The sequence below is a fragment of the Heloderma suspectum genome, chromosome 6 (genome assembly GCF_057233095.1).
Source record: "Heloderma suspectum isolate Gila_16-S chromosome 6, 16-S_ref, whole genome shotgun sequence".
NCBI lineage: Eukaryota > Metazoa > Chordata > Lepidosauria > Squamata > Helodermatidae > Heloderma > Heloderma suspectum.
In genome coordinates, this window is record NC_139463.1 from 112933128 (window position 1) to 112954573 (window position 21446).

A 21446-nucleotide genomic window follows, 5' to 3' on the forward strand; every position below is an offset into this window, starting at 1 on the left:
AGCATGGTGCCAACATTATTATCTTCTCGGTGCCAGGTTAAGACATATCTCTTTTCCCAGGCATTTGGCAGCACTTGATGAGTTTTAATAGGTCCTGGATGTGTCTTTACTTATGACTAACTGTTCAAAGTTGTTTTTAATTATATGCTGTTTGTGTATATTGTCTCTGTGCTTTAATGTAAATGGCTTTAAACTTTTGATATTGTATTTAATGTTTTAACTTATGTAAACCATCCAGACAGCTTCAGCTATGGGGTGGTGTAGAAATGTTAACAACAACAACAACAACAACCTGTTCTGGACCTTTTGTAAAGGTGTATTTCTGTTTGGTTGCTTGTATTGGTATTCTGCATTGCCATATTTTATATTTTTGTATTATCACATTTGATATAGTATCGCATTTTGTAATGGCCTTTGTGCTATAGACTAATAACTTCAATTCATTCAGCCCCACCGGGCATATCCAATTGGGGTCTTGCACATGCAGCCAGCCCTGCCAGCCCAGTCTGCATAAACCCAGCCTTGCAGGCCCCAGTCCATGCAAGGCCTCTACAGTGTAGAGCAGTGCTCCAGGGGTCAAGCAGCAAAACAAGTGCAAAGACTCATTTCCGGAAGAGCCGGGTTGTGCCCCCTCTGGAAACAAGTGTTTGTGCTCGATTCTGGTTTTGCCACTGGAAGCACTACATCAGAGCCACACGGACTGGGGCCAGTGGAGTTGGGTGTGCACAGACTGGGACCCAGCAGAACTGGCTGTGCATGCAAGGGTCCAGTTGGATCCAACCCACTATCTCTAATCACATGCAGTTAAATACAGATAGAATTGTCTGTTGTTTAATTATTTCGGGTTATTACATATCCTCTGCTGTTCAACTCTGGTTTCCACAAAATGATGTAACATTTTGGGAAGAAGATGCAACCAAGTAACCCAGCACTGGAAGCCAACATGGAGAAGATTTCCACAACCACTATATATTTCCCCTTGGTACTCAAGTAGGTGGGAACAAAGGACACCCACACACTGCAGAAGGCTAACATGCTGAAGGTGATAAATTTGGCTTCATTAAAACTGTCTGGTAATTTCCTGGCCAGGAAAGCTACAGTGAAGCAGACAATGGCCAGGAAACTCATAAAGCCCAGGACAGAGTAAAACATGACAGTTGAACCTTCATTGCATTCCAGTACAATTTCTCTCGCCATGGAGTGCATGTCAAAGTCTGGAAATGGGGGCGAGATTACCAGCCAAGCACTGCAAATGATTGCTTGAATAAGGGAGCATGAAAGGACAATATAGTTAGCCAAACGTTTCCCCACCCATTTTCTCACACTGGACCCTGGCTTGGTGGCCATGAAAGCTAGAACCACAATGGTGGTTTTGGCCAATATGCAAGAAACTGCCAGTGAAAAAATCATGCCAAAAGCAGTTTGTCGAAAGAGGCATGCCACCTTTTCAGGGTGGCCAATAAATAAGAAAGTACAAATGAAGGAGAGCAGAAGGGAGATGAGGAGTGTGTAGCTGAGGTTCCTGTTGTTGGCTTTGACTATGGGAGTCTCTTTGTGCTTCATGAAGATTCCAAGCACCAAGGCTGTGATGGAAGCAAAGGAGAGGGAAAAAGTGGCTAAGATGATCCCCAACGGCTCTCCATAAGACAAAAAGTTTATTTCTTTTGGAACACACCCATCCTTGTTATTGTTTGGATACTGATCTCCAGGGCATTCAAAACAGTCATCCATGTCTAAAAAAAGGAAAGAAAAATATGTACTTGAAAACCCTGTATATTGTTTCTGCTAGAAATGACTCTGAAAGCCATGTCTGTACTCTTCTCAAGTCATTATTTTTACAAGAAATCATATTCAGTTATGATCCAGGAGCAATGCAGGCCTTGGGCCCAATCTCAAAGGAAGCTAATCTCCATCAATAAAGATGGCTTGAACCCCTGGATAGGATTAATACTATTGCCATTATCTCTAGACATACTGACACCACCACCACCACTTTCTTCAACCCAGTGGTAATATTGGGCAGTATCCTCTTATTGGTAGGACATATCAGTCAGTTTCACTTTTTACAGCATTCTCCTTCTTTTTAAATCAGCCATCTGACAAATTTATTAATTGATCAAAAACCTGCTGGTTTGAAAGGCTATCTCATGTTGCTTCAAACTCCCAAAACACAGGAAATGGTAAGCTAAATCTGAGCCATTAAAAGAAATGCCCTGTGATCAGTGATAATGTTTGCAATATAACAAATTGTGCTAGTGTACAATGTACCCTCCACTAGGAATGCTGGAGAATTCCTCCATGGACACAAATGAGGCTGGATTCCAGAGATTCTGACCTCCGGAGTCCACGGTGGACTGGCTACACTTATCTCCGGATCTGGAGGAGTTCCCTCTAAGCAGCTCTCCGGCTCCTTATATGACTCAATATGTTAATGGTGGCTGCCATTAGCCTACGGTGGGGAGAAGTTCAGCGTTAATGTCTTATTATATGCCACTTGCAGCTGTAAAGCACTGACTTTGACCTACGTTGCAGCTGTTTACAGCTGTATTTCTGTGAAAGTCAGTGCTTTATGGCTGCTAATGGTGTACAATATGCCATTTACAGCTGTATTTTTTTTTCTCTTGATAGCCAAATGGCAGCCACCATTAGCATATTGTGTTGTATAGGGAGCCAGAGAGCTGGTCCACCAACTCCAGTGGACGTGGCTGGGCTCCGGAAGATTCCACAGGGCCCCAAGTGGCCTGGATTGCTCCTCCATGGACTACTACAGACTGGATAGTAGGGGGGTTCATACATCACTACCCACCATGCACCCATACTTTGAATCCCCCCCACACACACACACAAATGGGGAGGATGGAATGCTTGAGACCAGCAAAGTTCCTAGTCCTTTATTGCCTTATGAGACTTACTGTATTGCTAGAGGAATCATTATAAGCAATCACTTTCCTTATGTTTGTCTGACTCGAACCAAAAAGTCAGGCTGATATTGGAAAGGGGGAAAAACTTCAAGACTGTTAAAATTTCAGCACCCCCTACCTCTCCCTTCCAGCATTTTCTAGCATTTCCCCATCCCCTCAGCCAAATCATCATGCCCCGCTAACCATGTTCTTCATTTTCAGCTGTGTAACTCATTTTATTGATGCAGATATAGTTTTTTTTTTAATGGTCAAAATTTCAAAATGAAACGATTAGGGCGGCGGGGAAGACATTACCCAATGGATAGAGCCATTGTCAACTTAGTTTCCTCAAACTGTCTCCTTCATTCAAGTCAATGTATTTAAAAGTGTGATCCTATGCAAACCTACTCAAAAGTAAGCCTCTTTGAGTTCACTGCAGCTTACTCCCATGTGTATATAGGAATGCAGCCTTTGACTGCAATCTGTTAACACTTAACACTTACCCAGGGGTAAGATACATTGAAATAGATGAGGTTTACTGCCAAGTAGATAGGCATTGTAAACCTTCCTTGCATGCCCCTCGCCCGCCAAGGCGGGAATGAGATCCAGTTCAGCCATCAATCACTTTCCCTACTAGCAGCTGGTATCACCTGGGGAGAAGGTGATTTGGAGACCATGTGAGTGCTGCTGTGGTTTTTAAGTATTTGGACCATGGATGCTGTGCCTGCCAAATGTGTATGTCTGATAGAAAAAGTGTATGTGTATGTGTGTGTGTGTGTGTGGGGGCTTTAGGGGGCATTCTGGGTCTTCAGAAAGAATTTGAGAACAGCTACCAAGTACTTCCCCAAGAAGGCTTAAAGTCAGAAGTGGCCCAGGGTGGTCCGTCTCCAGCAGCAAGTAATTCCACACTCATCACTCCTAAATTCCCACTCAACTCCCACTTTGGGAAGTCAAGACACAGGCGCTCGCTCACTCGCTCGTCTTGCCCCTCAGCAAGAAAAGCCAAAAGTTATAGCAGCCACAGTGGTCTGGATGCATCTCTGGGATAAAGTCCACCAACTTAATAAACAAACAAACAAACCTGTACACATAGTGCAAAATCTCCCCTCTCCTTCCTGTTGGGCTGAAATCTGAAGAGATTGTTTCCCCAGAAACAGCGGGACTTGGGGGGGGGGGAGTTTTTCTAACCAAGAAAAGTGGACATATATCCCAGCTTCAGCTTGAGTGCCCGTTTTGCAAATGAAGTTTCTACTTTTTGTTTTATGATTACTTCGGTTTCTGTAGTTTATTTCTCAAAAGAAAAGTGGCGTAACAATATGAAAAAGCTGCAGGATTCAGCCTGAGTGCAATGTGCTTCTTGGGAGGAACTAGGAAGTAATTAAGAACATCACCCACTGCTTCTGGTGTGAGGAGAGGGAGGCTACGGCCTGAGAGAGCCCAGTGGAAAGGCTTTCTGTGAATAAAACTTTGATTGAATAACACTTGGAAGGCAGAGTTTGGAAAGCAGAGTCTGTGTGAGTCTCTGGGGTTCAGTCCACCAACTTCAAAAAATTTATACACATAGTGCATCATTCTTGATACAATATAAACATAGAGTACATCTCTTACCTTTCTGGTTTGAAATCTTCCCTTCTGGACATGGCAGGCAATCGTAGCAGCAAAACGGCTCCCCTTCTTTCTTGGCCCTACTATAACCTAAATGGCAGTTCTCATTACATAGAGAAAGGGGCTGTGTCTGCCCATAAATGAAAGAAAAGAATAGTTTGGAAGCTGGCATCTCCCTGGCCTAACTATACACCTACAGATAACAAATGCATTGAATGATGCTAACATGGCATAATGGCTTTATTTTCAGAGATAACTCTTTATGTAACAATTGCCAATACTAGTTGCAGTATTGGAACCTCTGCTGTTACTCCAGTGTAACACTGTTTTTGTGATTAAGATCTTGGAAAATATATTGACAGTCTCATAGGGATGTATGAATCCCTTTCCTGGCTCCGCACAGGGGCATCCGCGGTGGGGGGCCGTCCGCAGCCGGAGTTCTGGCGGCAGCCGGGCTGCTGTGGCCGCAAATGGCGGCCGTCGTAGTGGCTGCCATTTGTGTCCTTGCAGTCAGCCGTGATAGGCTACGTAAGTATTTAAAGGCAGCCACGCAAATAATTTCTTGCCTTTCATTGTATAATAATCTGGTGGTTGGCTCTGCATGGTGCCCATGCTTTATTTAAAGCCCAAGGGAGGACATCATGAACTTATTTGGCCTATGGGGATTTCCAGATCTGGATGTGTGAACAGAGTAATGGAGAAACGTGCAACGGAAAGAGGGAAAACCCACCACAGCACCATTGGCTACCTCTCAATGATAGTGTAAGATCAAAAACACCACAAAAAAGGCACTCTGAAGTGCCTTGGGAATAAGGCAGAAAAATAACAGTCTCTTTTGAGCAGGAAGAAAACATTTGGGAAATGGGAGGAGGTTTCAGAACAACACTAATCTGGGTACATTGTGAAATGGCCCTTACCTGGTTGAACCTTCTGGGCCAAGTAATGGCATCATCATGAATGGTGAAGCTCTTCTGTGGGGGAGCCTGTGGGTTCACCATTCCAACTTTTATTCTATGAAAAGACTGGTTGAGGAATGTGACCCAGTTGATAATATCAAATCCAGCTACTAATTCCCCATTTTGGTCAAAGGAAACTTCTTCCCCAGCACTGTTGTTAAATGAGACGTTTCTCAGAAAGTGGTGGATCTATTTTGGAAGGGGAAACAGGCAATTTCATCAGATTAAACTGCATTTTGAACAAAATACAACAGACGTCTGATGGTAATTCATAGCCCGTGTGATATTTAATTTCATTTGTACTGGAGATGAAATAGATTCTTATCATGGAACATAACCAAAATGCATTAAATATTTCCACACTAGTAAGACCACATCTCCTTCATATAAAAGAATATTCTATTCTTTCTTTATTTTATTATAATACTTCTGCATTTTTTGCTAGGTTAGAATATTATTATCCTTAAGTGGTTCACATTAGAATACCACCAACAGAACAGTTCTGTCCTAAACCACTCCTAAACCAAAAAACAAAATACTTTTTAAGAAAATTGTGTATACAAACATATTCCAAATATATAACAAATATTAATATAATATTTCATTTTAAAACAATACATTAGCAGTATACAGGAAAGTGACGGGTGCCAATTAGCCCAATTCATTATTGGCTTGTGATTGCTTCCAGCATCCTGGCTATTTAAAAAAAAGAATTCATCATCTTTCCTATTGATCAGATTGTGTAGAAAATGCAGCTACTAGAAGGATTTCTGCAAACAGACCAATATCTTCTTGGAACAACTTAAGTGAAGGGGCTCTCCCTCCAGGCTCTTGAAAAAAGCATTCTATAAAGCTAAGGATTTGGACAGGAGGATGCTACTAGAGCCCAAAAAACATCAAACTAATCAGGATAGATCTGTAGTACCCCTGACCTACTGTATGATGGACTCACAGCACAAATCAGAACTGTTATTTGCAAATACTGGCATCTGTTGGCAGAAATTCCATGATATAGAGGTAACCCTGTGTTTGCATTCAAACAGGCATGTAAACTGAGAGATGTACTGCTTTGCCGTACTTTAAAGGCTCCCCACCTCTCGTACTTTCTAGTATAGGTGGTGAGAAGATTACTGGAAATTATCCATGTGGCCACTGTAGTGTGTGTGGGAACTGAAGTAATAGATACCATTACATTAAGGAATTTGTAAACTGTAAAACCAAATGAGTTATTTATGCTGTCAAATGTCCATGCAATATTTTATTTTTGGCATGACCATCAGAGCTGTCAGAATAAGGACATGTGAACACAAGAGCTCAAGGGGACTTCAGCCCTCTATGGTGAAACACTTCACCGATGTGGGGAATGATGAAAATGGTCTGCAGTTTTGGATTATTGAAAGGATTCAAAGATGTGGGACCAGGCCACACCACCAACTGAGAAGGAGGAAACTATTCTGGATATATACCTTCAAGATTATATTGCCCTATGGACTAAGGGCATTTCTACATTAGGCTTTTATTGCATGGTCGTGATGGTTGACTTACAGAAGTTTGCAGATCTTTTATACAACCTTGACAACCTCCAGGGGTTTTTGACCTTTTTTCTGCTTTAAAATGTCAGAGATAATAGAGCAATAAATGAAAATCCACTTTAATGGTTATGTGAAATCGTGCAGTTGCACAATAACCATAGCACCATCTAGTGGCTGTAAAATTAAACATATAGAACCTGCCGAGAACTTGGCAGTCCTGCTGAGAAAGACAGTCCTGAAAAAAACAGCACATGTCAGTCTATGTAAGGAGCCAACCTTAATCCTGCAGAAAATCCAGAAGCCCCAGTAAGTTGCTGGATAAAAGGCCTGATGTGATGAAGCCCTAAATGAAGAATGCAATTGGATGCCATATCTGTAACTACCTTTACGTTGGCTTTTTAAGGAGATTTATATTGTACTTGTCATTGTTTATTCTGTTTTGTTTATGTTGTATTTTGGGGGATGGAGTTCTACTATTTTTTATATAAGTTTTAGAATAATTAACTTTCAGCTCTTTTTAAACAACAATTCTTTTTTATATGCTATATGGAAAATGGAATATATATGGCTTTAAGACCTCATTTTTGGCTTCTAGACCTCAGGAGCAACTCATCCAGCATTAGATAAATGCAGATACTCTTTCCAGGCCAAGTTGATAGTGTACTGAGCTCTAATTAGGCCTTATATATAGTAACCCAGGTTTAGGGATGGCGGAGAAACCAGCCACGGACTCCAATGAGGCCGGATTCTTTGGAATCCAGTTCCCCGGAGTCTGTGGCGGAACGGACTACCCCCCCTGAAATCCCCCCGGGGACGGAACCTACCTGGCGGCAGCTGGTCCAGGTCGCCGTCTTCATTCCGCAGCCATCTGCTGCTGGGCTATGGAACAAAATGGAGTCCGGCGTAGCTGTTGGCCATGATTGACTACATAAATATTTACATAGCCTATCACGGCAAAGAGCAGGGAAACAAATGGCATAGTGGACGCCATTTGCGTCTGCAGACTGGCCATGGCTGGAAGTCCGGCAGAGGCCAGAGCCAGCCGGCGGCTCCGCAGGCTCCCCCGCAGAGCAGAGCCGCCTGGGGACGTTTCCGGGGGGAGGACCAGATCACCTCCCCCCACCTGCGGACCCCCCCACAGACCCCAGGTAAGGGGATCCGTACATCCCTACCCAGTTTACAATAGCAAATTTCTATGTACAGTGTCCAAGACTTATATGGGAGTTGGCCACAGTGTCAGAATTATTTTTTTTAAAAAACCAGTTCATAATAGCCCTGCTTAGGGATGTCAGAGAATTCCACTATGGATCTTGGTGAGGCCGAATGCCAGTGCATTCGGCCCCCCAAAATCTGTCGTGGAATGAAGCCCCCGCCCCCCACCTCACGACAGGCGCATGGGACGAAGTCCCCGCCGCCCCCACCACATGAAAGGCATGCGAAACGGAGGACTTACCTGTTCCCGTCCGCGCTGCTTTGCGAATGGCGTCGGTCCTGGCTGCCATTTGCTTCCTCCTCTTCCTAGCCATGATAGGCTACGTAAATACTTACATAGTGTATCACAGCTAACGCAGGGATGCCATTTGTGTCCCTGCGGAGGCTGTGATAGGCTACGTAAGTATTTATGTAGCCTATCATGGCAGGGGGGGGAACCCGGCATACGCAAATGGCAGTGGCTATTGCCATTTGCATACGCTGTTTTTTTTTCCCCCCTGCCATGATAGGCTACGTAAATATTTATGTAGCCTATCACAGATCAATACAGGGGCGCAAATGGCGGTGGCTACGACAGCCACCATTTGTGTCCCTGCAGGGCTGTCCAGCGGCCAGATGTCTGGCTGAGGGCGGCCGGAGCCGGCCAGCGGCTCCACAGCTTGGCTGTGGAGCGGAGCCAGCCGGGCAGGATTCCGGGGGGAGGGACGGAGCGCCTCCCTCCCATCGAAGATTCTGGGGGGAGGGACAGAGTGCCTCCCCCCCCACCGCAGATGTCCCTGCGCAGAGCCAGGTAAAGGATTCCTACATCCCTAGCACTGCTTAGTTTTTATGGTATCGTAATTGGTTACTGTAAACAGAAGGAACTTATCATCCTTGGTAAGAGTGCCTGAATATTTTTAGCTTGTGGGATGGTCTCTGGGCCGTTAGTGTTGGGGGGGGGGTGTTATTGTGGCATGATTAATTGTGCATTTATATTAGGCTGTTTTATCTTTCTACATGTTTTAGGTTGCGGGAAGAAATGTTCTTCTTCCCCTTTTTATTGTATATGCAGAGTACATCATGAGAAATGCCGGGTTGGATGAATCAGAGGTCGGAATTAAGATTGCTGGGAGAATTATCAACAACCTCCGATATGCAGACGATACCACCCTAATGGCAGAAAGCAAAGAGGATCTAAAGAGCCTCTTGTTGAGGGTGAAAGAGGAGAGTGCAAAAGCTGGTTTGAAACTCAACATTAAAAAAACTAAGATCATGGCATCTGGCCCCATCACTTCCTGGCATATAGAAGGGGAAGAAATGGAAGCAGTGACAGATTTTACTTTCTTGGGCTCCAAGATCACCGCAGATGGTGACTGTAGCCATGAAATTAAAAGACGCTTGCTCCTTGGGAGGAAAGCTATGGCCAACCTAGACAGCATAGTAAGAAGCAGAGACATCACCTTTCTGACAAAGGTCCGTCTAATCAAAGCTATGGTTTTCCCAGTAGTAATGTATGGCTGTGAGAGCTGGACTATAAGCAAGGCTGAGCGCCGAAGAATTGATGCTTTCGAACTGTGGTGCTGGAGAAGACTCTTAAGAGTCCCCTGGACTGCAAGGAGGTCAAATCAGTCAATCCTAAAGGAAATCAACCCTGAGTGCTCATTGGAAGGACAGATAATGAAGCTGAAGCTCCAATATTTTGGCCACCTAATGCGAGGAGAAAACTCCCTGGAAAAGACCCTGATGATGGGAAAGACTGAAGGCAAAAGGAGAAGGGGACGGCAGAGGATGAGATGGCTAGATAGCATCACGGATGCAATGAATATGAACTTGAGCACGCTCCGGGAGAGAGCGCAGGACAGGAAGGCCTGGCGTGCTATGGTCCATGGGGTCACGAAGAGTCGGACACGACTGAACGACTGAACAACAACAACAACTAACCACATGATGAGAAGCGCAGAATCTGCAAAGATAAAAAAAATATTTACTGGTAAATAGGTGTGTTTTTTTAAATTGACTTAGGGAGCAAGCCTATGGCCACTAGACAATGGCTAGACCGCCATAGGATATGCTGTTTTCTGGGAACCGACCTCCCCCCATGTCTGAGCTGCCTCGCAGGCAGTGCAGAGAAGCCCCATCCTCCTTCCTCAGAAAAGGAGCGTGGAGCAGCTGGAGAGGGGTGGGGCTGGGGGAGTTCCGGGGCAGGGAGAGCGAACCTGCCTGTATGACATATCCAATGTGTCATACAGCTGCCTCCTCTCCTGCTAACACCCCCCCCACACACAGCTAGACAGCCGAAACCGGCTGTCTAGCAGAAATAGCAGGGCAGGAGAGACATGGAGGGAATGATCCCCCTGTGCTTCCCCTGCCTTGCTTTGGATAGGAGGTTGCCTTCGAGTTCAGAGGCTGTCATCTATCTAGATTGGATTGCACCCTTATAGCTATTTGACTACTTGAGCAAGCAATATCACCCCAGATATTTCTAAATCTATGTATTTTTATTTTACAGGTTCCATGTAAGAAATTTAATACCATGAAAAGTTAGTTGCAATAAGGGCTATAATTAGTGTTCACATAATTTTCCCACTGATGAAGACCAGCAAGGTCAAAATGTGTTTGGGACAGGGGCATGTACATTTATATAGCCCTTTGTGGAAACCAGTTAAGAAATTGTGCGTGTAAGATAAACTATAGGACTGCTAATCTATTGTTTCTAGGGATGGTGGAGAATTCTGCCACGGATTTCAGTGAGACCGAATGCAATCCCCCCTGGGACGAAGCTTTCCTGGGGCGGATGTTCTGGCGGTGGCAGCTCTGGCGGCAGCTCCGGTGGCACTGGCAGCTGGTCCCTCGGCCGGCTGCTGCGGATGCAAATGGCGGCCACCGTAGCGGCCGCCATTTGCGTCCTGCCAGGCTGCCATGATAGGCTACATAAGTATTTAAGTAGCCTATCACAGCAAAGGTAGGGGCAGAAACGGCGGCCGCTACGCCGTTTGCGCCACTGCTCTTTCCGTGATAGGCTATGTAAGTATTTACGTAGCCTATCACGGCAAAGGCAGCCACGCAAATGGCGGCCAGAACGCCATTTGCGTAGCTGCCTTTGCCGTGATAGGCTACATAAATACTTACGTAGCCTATCACGGAAAGAGCAGCAGTGCAAACGGCTCCACAGCAGCTGGCCATGGCCGGAACTGGAGCAGAGATGACCCAGGGAGGATTCCGGGGGGAGGGACGGAATGCCTCCCCCCCACCGCAAATCCAAGCTGCGAAAAGGTAAGTGACTTTTGTACATCCCTAATTGTTTCACATTAGAATACCCGTGGGAAACTGCAGCAAAAGTAGTATTGTGTCTACAGTGAAATTTGGTGACACATCTAAATGTGAAGGTACTATGGAAGCCTATATGGCTAGATGACTGGCTTGGTTGAGGTTTTTGTGAGATATGGGAAATTCCTTCCAGACCTGTACGGTGATTGCATGAGACTAGGGATGTATAGATTGTGTAAAGTCCATTCCATCTGTGTTTCATGGATTGTCACGTGCCTTTCATTCTGTTGTCCACCCATTGCCAGAATAATTTTTTTTTGCTTCTGAACTTGTTCAAATGCTTAGTTGTGCAAATTTCCACATGTGAATGCACAAATTCTCCTGAAATGTGTATTTTCATGTTTTAGCCTATGGGTCAAATGCACTTTTTTGGCTGTTTTTGTTACAATTTTTGCATATTTTTCTATGATGACATTTACACAAAATTTGGTAAAGTTAGAAAAGTGGTCCGCATGCCCACAGAATTCACCCAACAAGGGAAAAGCTGGTCTGAAGCGGAATCTGTGGGTCGGATTCATGAAAAGACGAACTCATTTGGTTCCACTGTGGAGTTTTCCAACATCCCTACATGAGACCACTTCACAATCACTGACTGGAAATGCGTGTGGAAGAACAGAGGGTTCAAATGTGAACTGTTTTCTGTGCAAACTGTGAAATATATAAAACTGGGTCTGCACGTGTACACCAGTGCACACAACTACAGTTTCTGCGAGCCTTACTTCTCTAGAGAAGTGGGTTAAAAAATTAATTACTTTCCCATCAGGCACATCCCATTCCCATATGAAAAAAAGTCTAGTGTGGAAGCAAGATTTGTGAAAGAGCTAGACGGGTGTGAGATGATACTTCAAACCTTAGAGTATGAAGAGTTAGAGAGAAAAAAACTGGAAAACTTCAAGTCATTTATAAGTCAACTACAGGTAAGAACCCTTTTTTGTTCTAAATACTGAATGTGTAATTTGGCATTATTCATATGGCATGGGACTTGCAACACAGTGTTTCAGTGTAGGGTGCTCCTGCTTTTTGTGCCTGTCTGTGCCTGCCAGCCAGCCCTGCCTTCTTTCACAGTACTCCATTACATCCCTGCTTCACCCCAGCAGACATCCAGCATTCCATGGGCCCTGAGCATGCTGAGTTGTCATTGAACTGTTTGGGGGATTTTTCCTATTAGATTTTTTTCTACGTATTTCTGATACTTCTGCAAACTTGAGCTTCTTCCAAATATGCTAATTCTCCATCTCGTTTCTCAGTAGCTCTGTTTTGCCTACATAGCTCAACATCTTAAATCATTATATTAGTATGTATGATAATGGCATTTTTTATAATGGTGGAGAGGTTCTGAAAAGAAAATCAAAAAGAAAAAAGAAAATCTCCATGCCAAAGAAAAACAAGTGAAACCCTTAGTCTTTTCACTCAACAAAGAACACTTCCATTTGTAATTGGGGGCAGTGGGATAAGAATCATGCATGGAGGCCACACATAACAGGGGTATGGCAATGTTGGCCCCACTAACTTGTTTCTGTGGCAGACGGTGTTCTGAGCATGGGGTGTGCCCATCGTTTAGCAGCATTTCACTGAAACTATGAGGTATCCTGAGCCAAAAAAGAACATGTCTTTTCTACAGGGACTTTCAGTCCTGCATTACAGTATTGAACTGGAAATTTGAATGGGCACCATGCTGCAATTAGCCTTAATTTATTGTGTGATCAGTCCTGCAAGCTTGGTGGGATCATGACATAAAGTATATGGAAATGTGCTTGTGGAATTGTGGAATTGGAATCCTTGAAATTGAAGGAGTGTCTTGCAAATGTGTCTTGCATCCAATGTTAGCATTAAGTGGGACTGTCAGAAAAGAATTGCATTAACATTGGAAGGAGACCCACTGGGTCTATAACACAGCAATAAACACATAAAACCAATACAATATTAAGAGTGATTAAAAAAACACAATAGAACAGTAGGAATACAATAAAAACAGTAATAAAAAACAGCAATAAGGAAAAAAGAATCTAAAAGTGAGCAGCTTGTTTGTTCACTAAAATTTAAAACAAAAACAGAATAAAACAAAACACAATATAAAAACCCGATTAAAAAGCAGATAAAATTCAGGGCACAATGCTATGGAGATAGTAGTCAGCCTCTGGACTTGAAGGTTGATGACTATTCAGTGTTGGGTGGCTGGAGCACGGAGGCGATCCTTGCCTCCATGCTCCAGTCACCCTGCATTTTTGGCTGGACAGGCAGTTTGGCCCATCTAGCCAGGGAGCTTCAGAGCAGGAGGGGGGAGGCCACACAGCACATAGGAAGCTGCATAACACAGTTTCTGTGGTCTCCACCCCTCCCTGCCCCTTGGACCGCCCCCTTCCCCCCATCTCTGCACTCCTTTTGTGAGCGTCGGGACATTGCTGGCATGGAGATAACCATGCTGAGTACAAGGGAGTGGGGTGGGAGCTGGTCGCACAATTTCTGGGAACTGAGGTCGGAGCCCTGGCTCAACCTTGGTTCCAAAAAACCAAAACATCCCATGGCCCTCTAGACTGTGTCCACTGGCCATGGGATGGTTCCCAAACTATACTGAATTAAAAACATCATTAATTAAAAGCACCATAACAATAAAACAAGGTAGTAAGTCCCTCACACATCAGGGAAAGCCTATGTGAAGAAGTGTGTTTTCAAGAGGTGTCTAACATTTTAAAATTTCTGTCTCTCAAACCACATGTGGGAGAGGTAGGTGCCACCACTGAGAATGCCCCGGTGATGTCAAGTGATGGTGGAACAACTAGTAAAGCCTCTTCAGATGATATCAGGGGTTGACTTGGTATATATGGGAGAAGGCAGTGAGCTAGGTATTCTGGTCCCAAGACATTAGGGCTTTACATGTCAACATCAAAACCTTGAACATAAGCAGCCAGTGCACTTCTTCTCACTCAGGCATAAATCTAGGTAGTCTTCTGAGCATCTGCTGCATTCTGCACTAGCTGCAGCTTCTAAACCAGACACAAGTGCAACCTCAAATAGAGCATATTATAGTCATCTAATGGTGAGATTACAGACCATGGATCACAGTGGCTAGTCCCTTCCTATCCAGGGATAAAGCCAACTATGAATTCAGTTATGTCTGACAGAAATGTTGTTGGTTTTTCAACCTCATAGAATTAAGCCCTGCAATCCTAATGCCCCCCACAACAGAAAGGTTAGCAGATTCAAGGCCAATCCCCACATGCCCACTTTCAATATTTTTCTTCAACTGATGCTCAGTTGCATTCAACATCAAGTGGCTCCTGGAAACTACAGAGCATAATCACTGTCTTCTTAATTTGCTTTTTTATTGTTTTAATTTTGAAGCCTATAATATTTCTGTAAACTTAGGGAGTCCTTTTTGTATGCAGAAAAGCCCACCATTTTTGTGTGGGACTCTGTTTCACTGACAGAACCATAGTTGCAGGACTGCCCACCCAGTGTCTCCAGCCTATAGAGAGAAATCTTCCTGTGCAATCAAGGACTCATTGTTGCACCCATAGATACACTTAACTTTTCTTTATCAATCAGATAAGGATGTTACCTGCCAGGGCTGTTTATTCAAAAGTTTCCAATTTACACCATCCACCATGGCTCTGTGTTTGAATTTGGATGAATGCATGGGTTTCAAGGCATGTGCCACAGCATGGATGGCATTGTAGATGCTGTAACTGTGGCCAGTCATGCCCATTTCAAAAACAGATCCAGGAAGAGTCTCCAGCTTTTCCTTCCCAGTGCAGAATTCCCCAGCTTCCTTGTCTAAAGTAGGATGGGGGAAAGCACAGTTAAATGCCTCTTCCCAGAAAATCCTGATAAAACCATCTTCTTTTTCCATGGTAGGGTTTCTCATCTGAAGGAATTCCCGGAACCTTAGAAGATCCTTTGAGTGAATTGCGAAGGTTATAGCACCATTAAATAACTCTATGTCCCAACTCCTTTGAAAGGGTAATGAAGTGAAATCCATCTGTGCTGTCATAATCCATATTTTTGTCTTCATTGGTATATCCTCTAATTCTGCAACCTTGGGTAGCATTCTCATTGTCATAATTGTATTAATTTCACCATGAACAACCGCAACATTGGCAGTGCTTGACAAAATAATTCTGCTTGTTTCTGAACCTTCCTCTAACATTTCAGCCAACTCACTGGAAGATTTTAGTTTGGGGAGAGTTTCTACAAAATCAAAGCAAATACCTTTCTGGACGAATGTAGGAAGAACATTCTGTACAAATTTCTCAGAATTATCATCATGCTGATGAAGTACCCCTATCCATGTCCATCTGAAATGCAGGAGTAACTGGAGAATCCCATCATATTGATGAGCTCCATCTGGGAACAACCAGTGGAAGAAATCTGTTTGGATGTTATTATTCCTCAGAGGTAAAGAGCCATAGATGAGCTAAAGATAATATATAATAGGGAAGGAGGAGGAGGAAATCAATATCAAACACTAACTACATTTTAATAGAGAGCTTGTAGGAGTCTGGGGGGGGCAGCATCCCCCACCACTTAGACTCTTGGACCCCAGTCCATGGACTGACACCACTTACCCGCCCCTGATCAGCTCCCTGGATGAGCTGCCATGTGGTCTGTGGCTGCCCAGTGAGTGGCACATGGCTGCCTGACCCCTCAGCGAGCTGCCATTTTGTCTAAAAATGGTGGCTCACTGTTTTATGGAAAAGTTCTTGTATGTAAATGGCAGCCATAAATTGGCCATTTACACAAGTTGACAGGTGCAAATGGTCAATTTACACATGTAATCTTACATAAATGGCCAATATATGACCACCATTTGTGTAAAAGGTGTTTTCTGTAAAACAAGTGCCATTTTTATGCAAAATGGCAGCTCACTGAGGGATTGGGTGGCCACATGCTTCTCTCCGCATGCCAAGTACGCATGGACTGCCCAACAGCTCATTCAGGGAGCCAAAAAGGGGCAGGTAAGTGGCAACAGTCCAGCAAGTGGCATGCAGGGTGGGTGCAGGGTGGTTCATCCACCCCTATATTCTAATCCAGATTAGGGTTGGTGGAGAATTTCTCCATGAATCTTCGGGAGGCCGAGCGCTGACACATTCGGCCCCCTGAAAGTGTTGCGGAAATTCTCCGCCGGCCCCCGCCCCCTTCCGGGATGGGACTTGCCTTTGGCGAATGTCCCTCTCAGCGGCAGGTCCTGGCGGCGGTTTGGCGACGTTTCATTGGGGGCGGGGGCGGCAGCCGGTCTCCCGACCAGCTGCCGCCACCGCCATTGAAAAAGAAAAAGGAAAGTAAAACACACACACACCCATGATAGGCTACGTAACGATTTACGTAGCCTATCACGGCTAGATTTCCAAAGTCAGCCATGATAGGCTACGTAAATCGTCATGTAGCTTATCATGGGTGACTGTGAAAAAAAAAAAAGCACGTACGCAAATGGCGGCGCCCATGGGGAACGCTATTTGCGTTGCCCTTATTTTTGCTATAGTCTACGTAAATCTTTACGTAGACTAGACGTGCCAAAATAAGGAACGCAAATGGTGGGCCCCATGGGAGCTGCCATTTGCGTACGTGCTTTTTTTTTTTTTTCAAAGTCACCCATGATAGGGTACGTGACGATTTACATAACCTATCATGGCTGACTTTGGAAATCTAGCCATGATAGGCTACGTAAATCGTTACGTAGCCTATCATGGGTGTGTGTGTGTGTGTGTTTACTTTTTTTTTCGTGGCTGGGTAGACGGGGCGCTCCTACCCGGCCTGAGTTTCGCCAGCGAGGGATGAGGCGCCTCCCCCCCGGCCTGAATTTCGGCCGGGTGAGCCAGGGCGCCTCCCGCCACCTCACCTGAACTTCGGGGGGAGAAGCAAAGTGCCTCCCCCCCACCGCGAAGCAAGCTGCAGGACAAGGTAAGTCCCTTTCGTCCATCCCTAATCCAGATCCCATCTTTTATTCAGATGGAATAAAGTCTGCCTTTGGGCACATATCTTCTTCCCCCCTTTAGTTAAGGTGAGTCACAGGAAGAAAAAAAGAAGTTCTACCATTATAGGCCTTGAATATCTACTGTTAATAAAAATGCAAACTATGATCTATCAAATGAGGCCTACAATTGTTCAACATTTCCCATGGATCCAATACAAATTGCCACAGGTACAGCAAGTAAAAAGGTGCTGAAAATTGTGACATTTTCCTTTTTATTCAAAGCTGTGACTAGGGATGGCAGAGAATTTCTCCCCGAAACTTCGGGGGGCCGAGCGCCAACGTGTTTGGCCCCCCGAACAAGTTTCGGGGAGAAATCCTCCGCACCCACCCACACCCCGCACCCCCCCCCCCGGGACGGGACTTACCTTCGCTGAATGTCCCTCCCGGTGGCGGGTCCGGCCGGCGGTTCGGCGGGTGTTCGTGTGGGACGGGAGTGGCAGCCGGTCTTTTGACCGGCTGCTGCCACTGCCATTGCAATAAAAGGAAAAAAAAACGCCCCCGTGATAGGCTACGTGACGATTAACGTAGCCTATCATGGCTAGATTTGTAAAGTCAGCCATGATAGGCTACGTAAATCGTCACGTAGCCTATCACGGGTGACTTTAAAAAAAAAAAAAATGGGTGAATTGGGCCCACCTCGGAAGCCCTGAAGTAGCTTCTGAGTCAGATCAGGGGGTCCATGCACAGCCCTACTAGAAAGCCACAAAAGCCTGTGACAGAAGCTGCTGACAAAGTTATGTTGAGGATGTTCAGTTTCTCTCTGAAGCTAGAAAACGGCCAATACTGCAAGTTTTCAGAGGAATGCTATTACAGAGGGCTTCTATCTGCAATGCTATTTTTGTTCAGTGGGACTGTGTGTTACTACGCAATTTGGGAACTTAGCATCGGAGGTAGGGGTAAATTAATCCTGTGCTCCCACCCCCACTGTTATCCTAATCTGGAGAAGGCTTGCCAAATCTCCAATGTACATGACCAAAATGAAAACAAAACATCTGGTTGTCATGTTAATTGAAGACTTATACCAAAGGGTTCACCTCTGCACAGCCCAGACCCATTTGAGATCCCATGAGCCTACTTTACAGAAAAAAAAAAGACAAACAAAACTGAAGGTAAAGCAACATGCAGTTTGACGCTCAGAGAATTTGGCAGAGGTGGCGATGGAATGCACAGGTGAGTGAAGCAGAAGGATCTGGGCTTCATGCCACCTTTCTGAATGCAGAAAGGCATTGCCAGGGCCCCAATACTTGCTCTTACAACTTGCATGGTGGGAAAAGGACCGGCAAGGATTGTGTCTCAAACAAGGGAATATTCACACATTACACTGAATGCTTGTTCACATTCTGTGCACATGCATTAAGATGGTTTTGAGAATCTACTATCTAGCCCTATTCAGTCATTCACACTGTTCAAACCATCTTGTCAGCTACTGATGCTAGCAACAAACTGGAATAGGTCAACCCACAGGAGAATTCCTCTAGAGAAACAGTAAAGATCAGATGTTTTATTAGGCAATGCAGGGCCTTGGCAACATGGGATATCTTTGCTCGTCCCAGGCGGTCCATCCTCCTGTATGAATTTGGGCCTGAATGACCGGGGGGAGGGGGGTTGGGTGCATGGAGGGTAACTTGTAAGCAAGCACAATTTGAGACCTTGCATAACTTCGTAACTAATCCTGGGACTCATCAGTTAAGGCATCAGGCTTAGCCTCTAAATTCCAGGCTTTGTGGATCTTGAGCCAACATGAGATAGCCTTAACTCTGGCCTTAAAATTGGAGGGTTTGTTGTTGTTGTTGTTGTTGTTTTATCTCTGAATAGTATATTAACCAGGAGGACTGACCAAGAACATAGGAAATGAAGAACATAAGGAGAGCCATTCTGGATCAGAACAAGCTCCATCTAGTCCACCATTCTGTTCTCACATTGGCTCCCAGTTGCCTGTGTGGAAGCCACAAGTAAGTCATGAGTGTGATGGCACTCTCCCTGTTGGGTTCCCCAGCAACTGGTGTGTAGGCATGCTGCCTCTGATACTGGAGTTTGCATATAGCCATCAGAATGTGGAACCATCGTTAGCCATATCCTCCATGAATTTCTCTAATCGTAGCTCCCTTGGCTGTGCCTTGCTATGACTTCAGCTGATGATTTATGAATTTAAAATAAACATTTTATTTTAAAATATATATTATTCAGTCATAAAAATTCTGCCTCATTGGGTAGATCATGGGTGAGACATTTCACGTTATTAGCTAGTAGAATTTTGAATCTTACGGCAGACTTCTTTTTTTTTCTTTTTGCAACTCACCTCTCTTTCCTCCTTGTTGCCTTCTTTGTCTTTCTCCTCTATTCAGTCACTTTTTGCCTACTCCTCCTTCTCCCATCACTCCCTGGGTGCACCTGTTTTTAAATTCCCATTTACAGGCCAACTCTCAGCTCTCCTTTTGTACTGGTTTGTCACTGTTTGGTTCCTCTTCAGCAACGGAAGCTGTGATCCCCTGCAATCAGCAAGAGGATTTTTCCTCCCATCATCCACACAGTGATAGGACTGAGAAGGTTACTGGGAAATGTCACGGGCTGGCAACACCCTCTTCTGTGACTGCAGTGGGAAACAACAGGCAAAATAGTCTGCCCTTCCTTTTCCCTTCCTGTGGCCTTTTCCACTGTCACCTTATATAATTTTTTTTTCTCTCTTTCTGCCTCTACCAAAGAAGACTTAAAACTCTCTAGGGCTCAGGAACCTACCTCAGGTAGTGTGGGGGTTGGCTATTAGAGATAGAGTGTCTCTAATAGCCAACCATGAAGGGCAAGAGCCTTCAGTGTGGCAGCCACCTTTCTATGGAAGGGTGCGCCATGTGGCTTCCAGTGCCTCCTGAAAACTGTTCTGTTCCAGGAACCAGCGATGGATTTTACTGACATTCTGTTTGTACTGATTTTAATATGCAGTCTTAAACTCGTATCTGTTTTTTCTTTTGTACTTCTTGTGTTTCTTTTGTACTTCTTGAGCCTCCACAAGGACGATCTAGCTCCGGATAGTTCCAGAGCCAGGTGGAGGTGAGTACTGCCATTCCGCCATGGACTCCGGAGGTCAGATTCTTTAGAATCCAGCCTCATTGGGGTCCGTGGCGGATTTCCCCACCATCTCTACATCCAACTAACCTAAATATATGTGCCCCTGTTTTATGTAGGTCTCTTCTTCAAGCAGTATCTTACTATCATTTGGTCCAGCTGAATAAGTCAGTATCTAGTTCCAGTCAGTACTCTAGTTCCAGTAGCTCTGACCCTCTATTTCCTTTAGGATTCTACAATTCTTTCTGTTTCCTCCTCTCTTCTGCTTCTGCTTCTGCTCCTGCTCATCTCCTTTCTATGCTTCTCTGCCTTTCCTCCTGTTGCTTATATCCTCCATACACACATCTTACCTGTGGCATCTTGTGCACAGACAGGACAGTTGCCATGTGGAAACATAATTCATAGTTAGGTCCCCCAATGACTGCTACTGGAATATTCTCAACATCACACTTGTAGTTTGGGATGAATCTGCCTCGTCTAGAGAGAAGTTCCAATGAGGCAAGGTAGGCCCAGTTTGCACGTAAGTGGGCATTATAGATGTGGAAGCCCATGCTGACATTTGGTAAGATTTGGGGGTTTTCATTGATCTCCTTTACAGCAAATGCCAAGGCCACGATGTGCTGGTAGAGCTGTGTCATTAGCCTGAAATGAAACCAACATAGTGTATAGTGCACTGCATATTCTTCAGGTCAGGGCATTCATTTCAGTCTCTCTCTCTCTCTCTCTCTCTCTCTCTATATATATATATATATATATGAACCTGTGGGGGGGTGAGGCAAATAACAAACAATGCCAGTATTCTTGGGTTATGTGTGAAAATATTGGCGCACGAACCTGGAAATTTCACATCCCTGAACAAGAGTCCAAGACCCGGCATGGGTTTTGGATACTGCTGATCAACACA

The 21446-nt window shown here is 44.7% G+C and overlaps 2 protein-coding genes across 3 annotated transcripts; both read right to left on the reverse strand.

Annotated features, from left to right (window-relative positions):
- Positions 1–297: 297 nt before the first annotated feature.
- LOC146342570 (vomeronasal type-2 receptor 26-like) lies at positions 298–8583 on the reverse strand. 2 transcript variants are annotated; one of them, XM_084808603.1, is made up of 5 exons: positions 8447–8583; positions 7818–7872; positions 5423–5650; positions 4509–4635; positions 298–1733 (listed from the first exon to the last, which is right to left on the reverse strand). In XM_084808603.1, the coding sequence occupies exons 2-5, from the start codon at positions 7848–7850 to the stop codon at positions 832–834; spliced, it is 1290 nt and encodes a 429-aa protein (XP_084664729.1). In that variant the 5' UTR covers positions 7851–7872; positions 8447–8583; the 3' UTR covers positions 298–831. The 2 variants fall into 2 exon arrangements, with proteins under 2 accessions (XP_084664729.1, XP_084664730.1); XM_084808604.1 differs by lacking the exon at positions 7818–7872 and having other exon boundaries at positions 304–1733; positions 8447–8523.
- A 5864-nt stretch (positions 8584–14447) lies between these two features.
- On the reverse strand, positions 14448–21180 carry LOC146342571 (vomeronasal type-2 receptor 26-like). Its single transcript, XM_084807901.1, has 3 exons — positions 20893–21180; positions 15071–15925; positions 14448–14495 (listed from the first exon to the last, which is right to left on the reverse strand). The coding sequence occupies exons 1-3, from the start codon at positions 21178–21180 to the stop codon at positions 14448–14450; spliced, it is 1191 nt and encodes a 396-aa protein (XP_084664027.1).
- Positions 21181–21446: the final 266 nt, after the last annotated feature.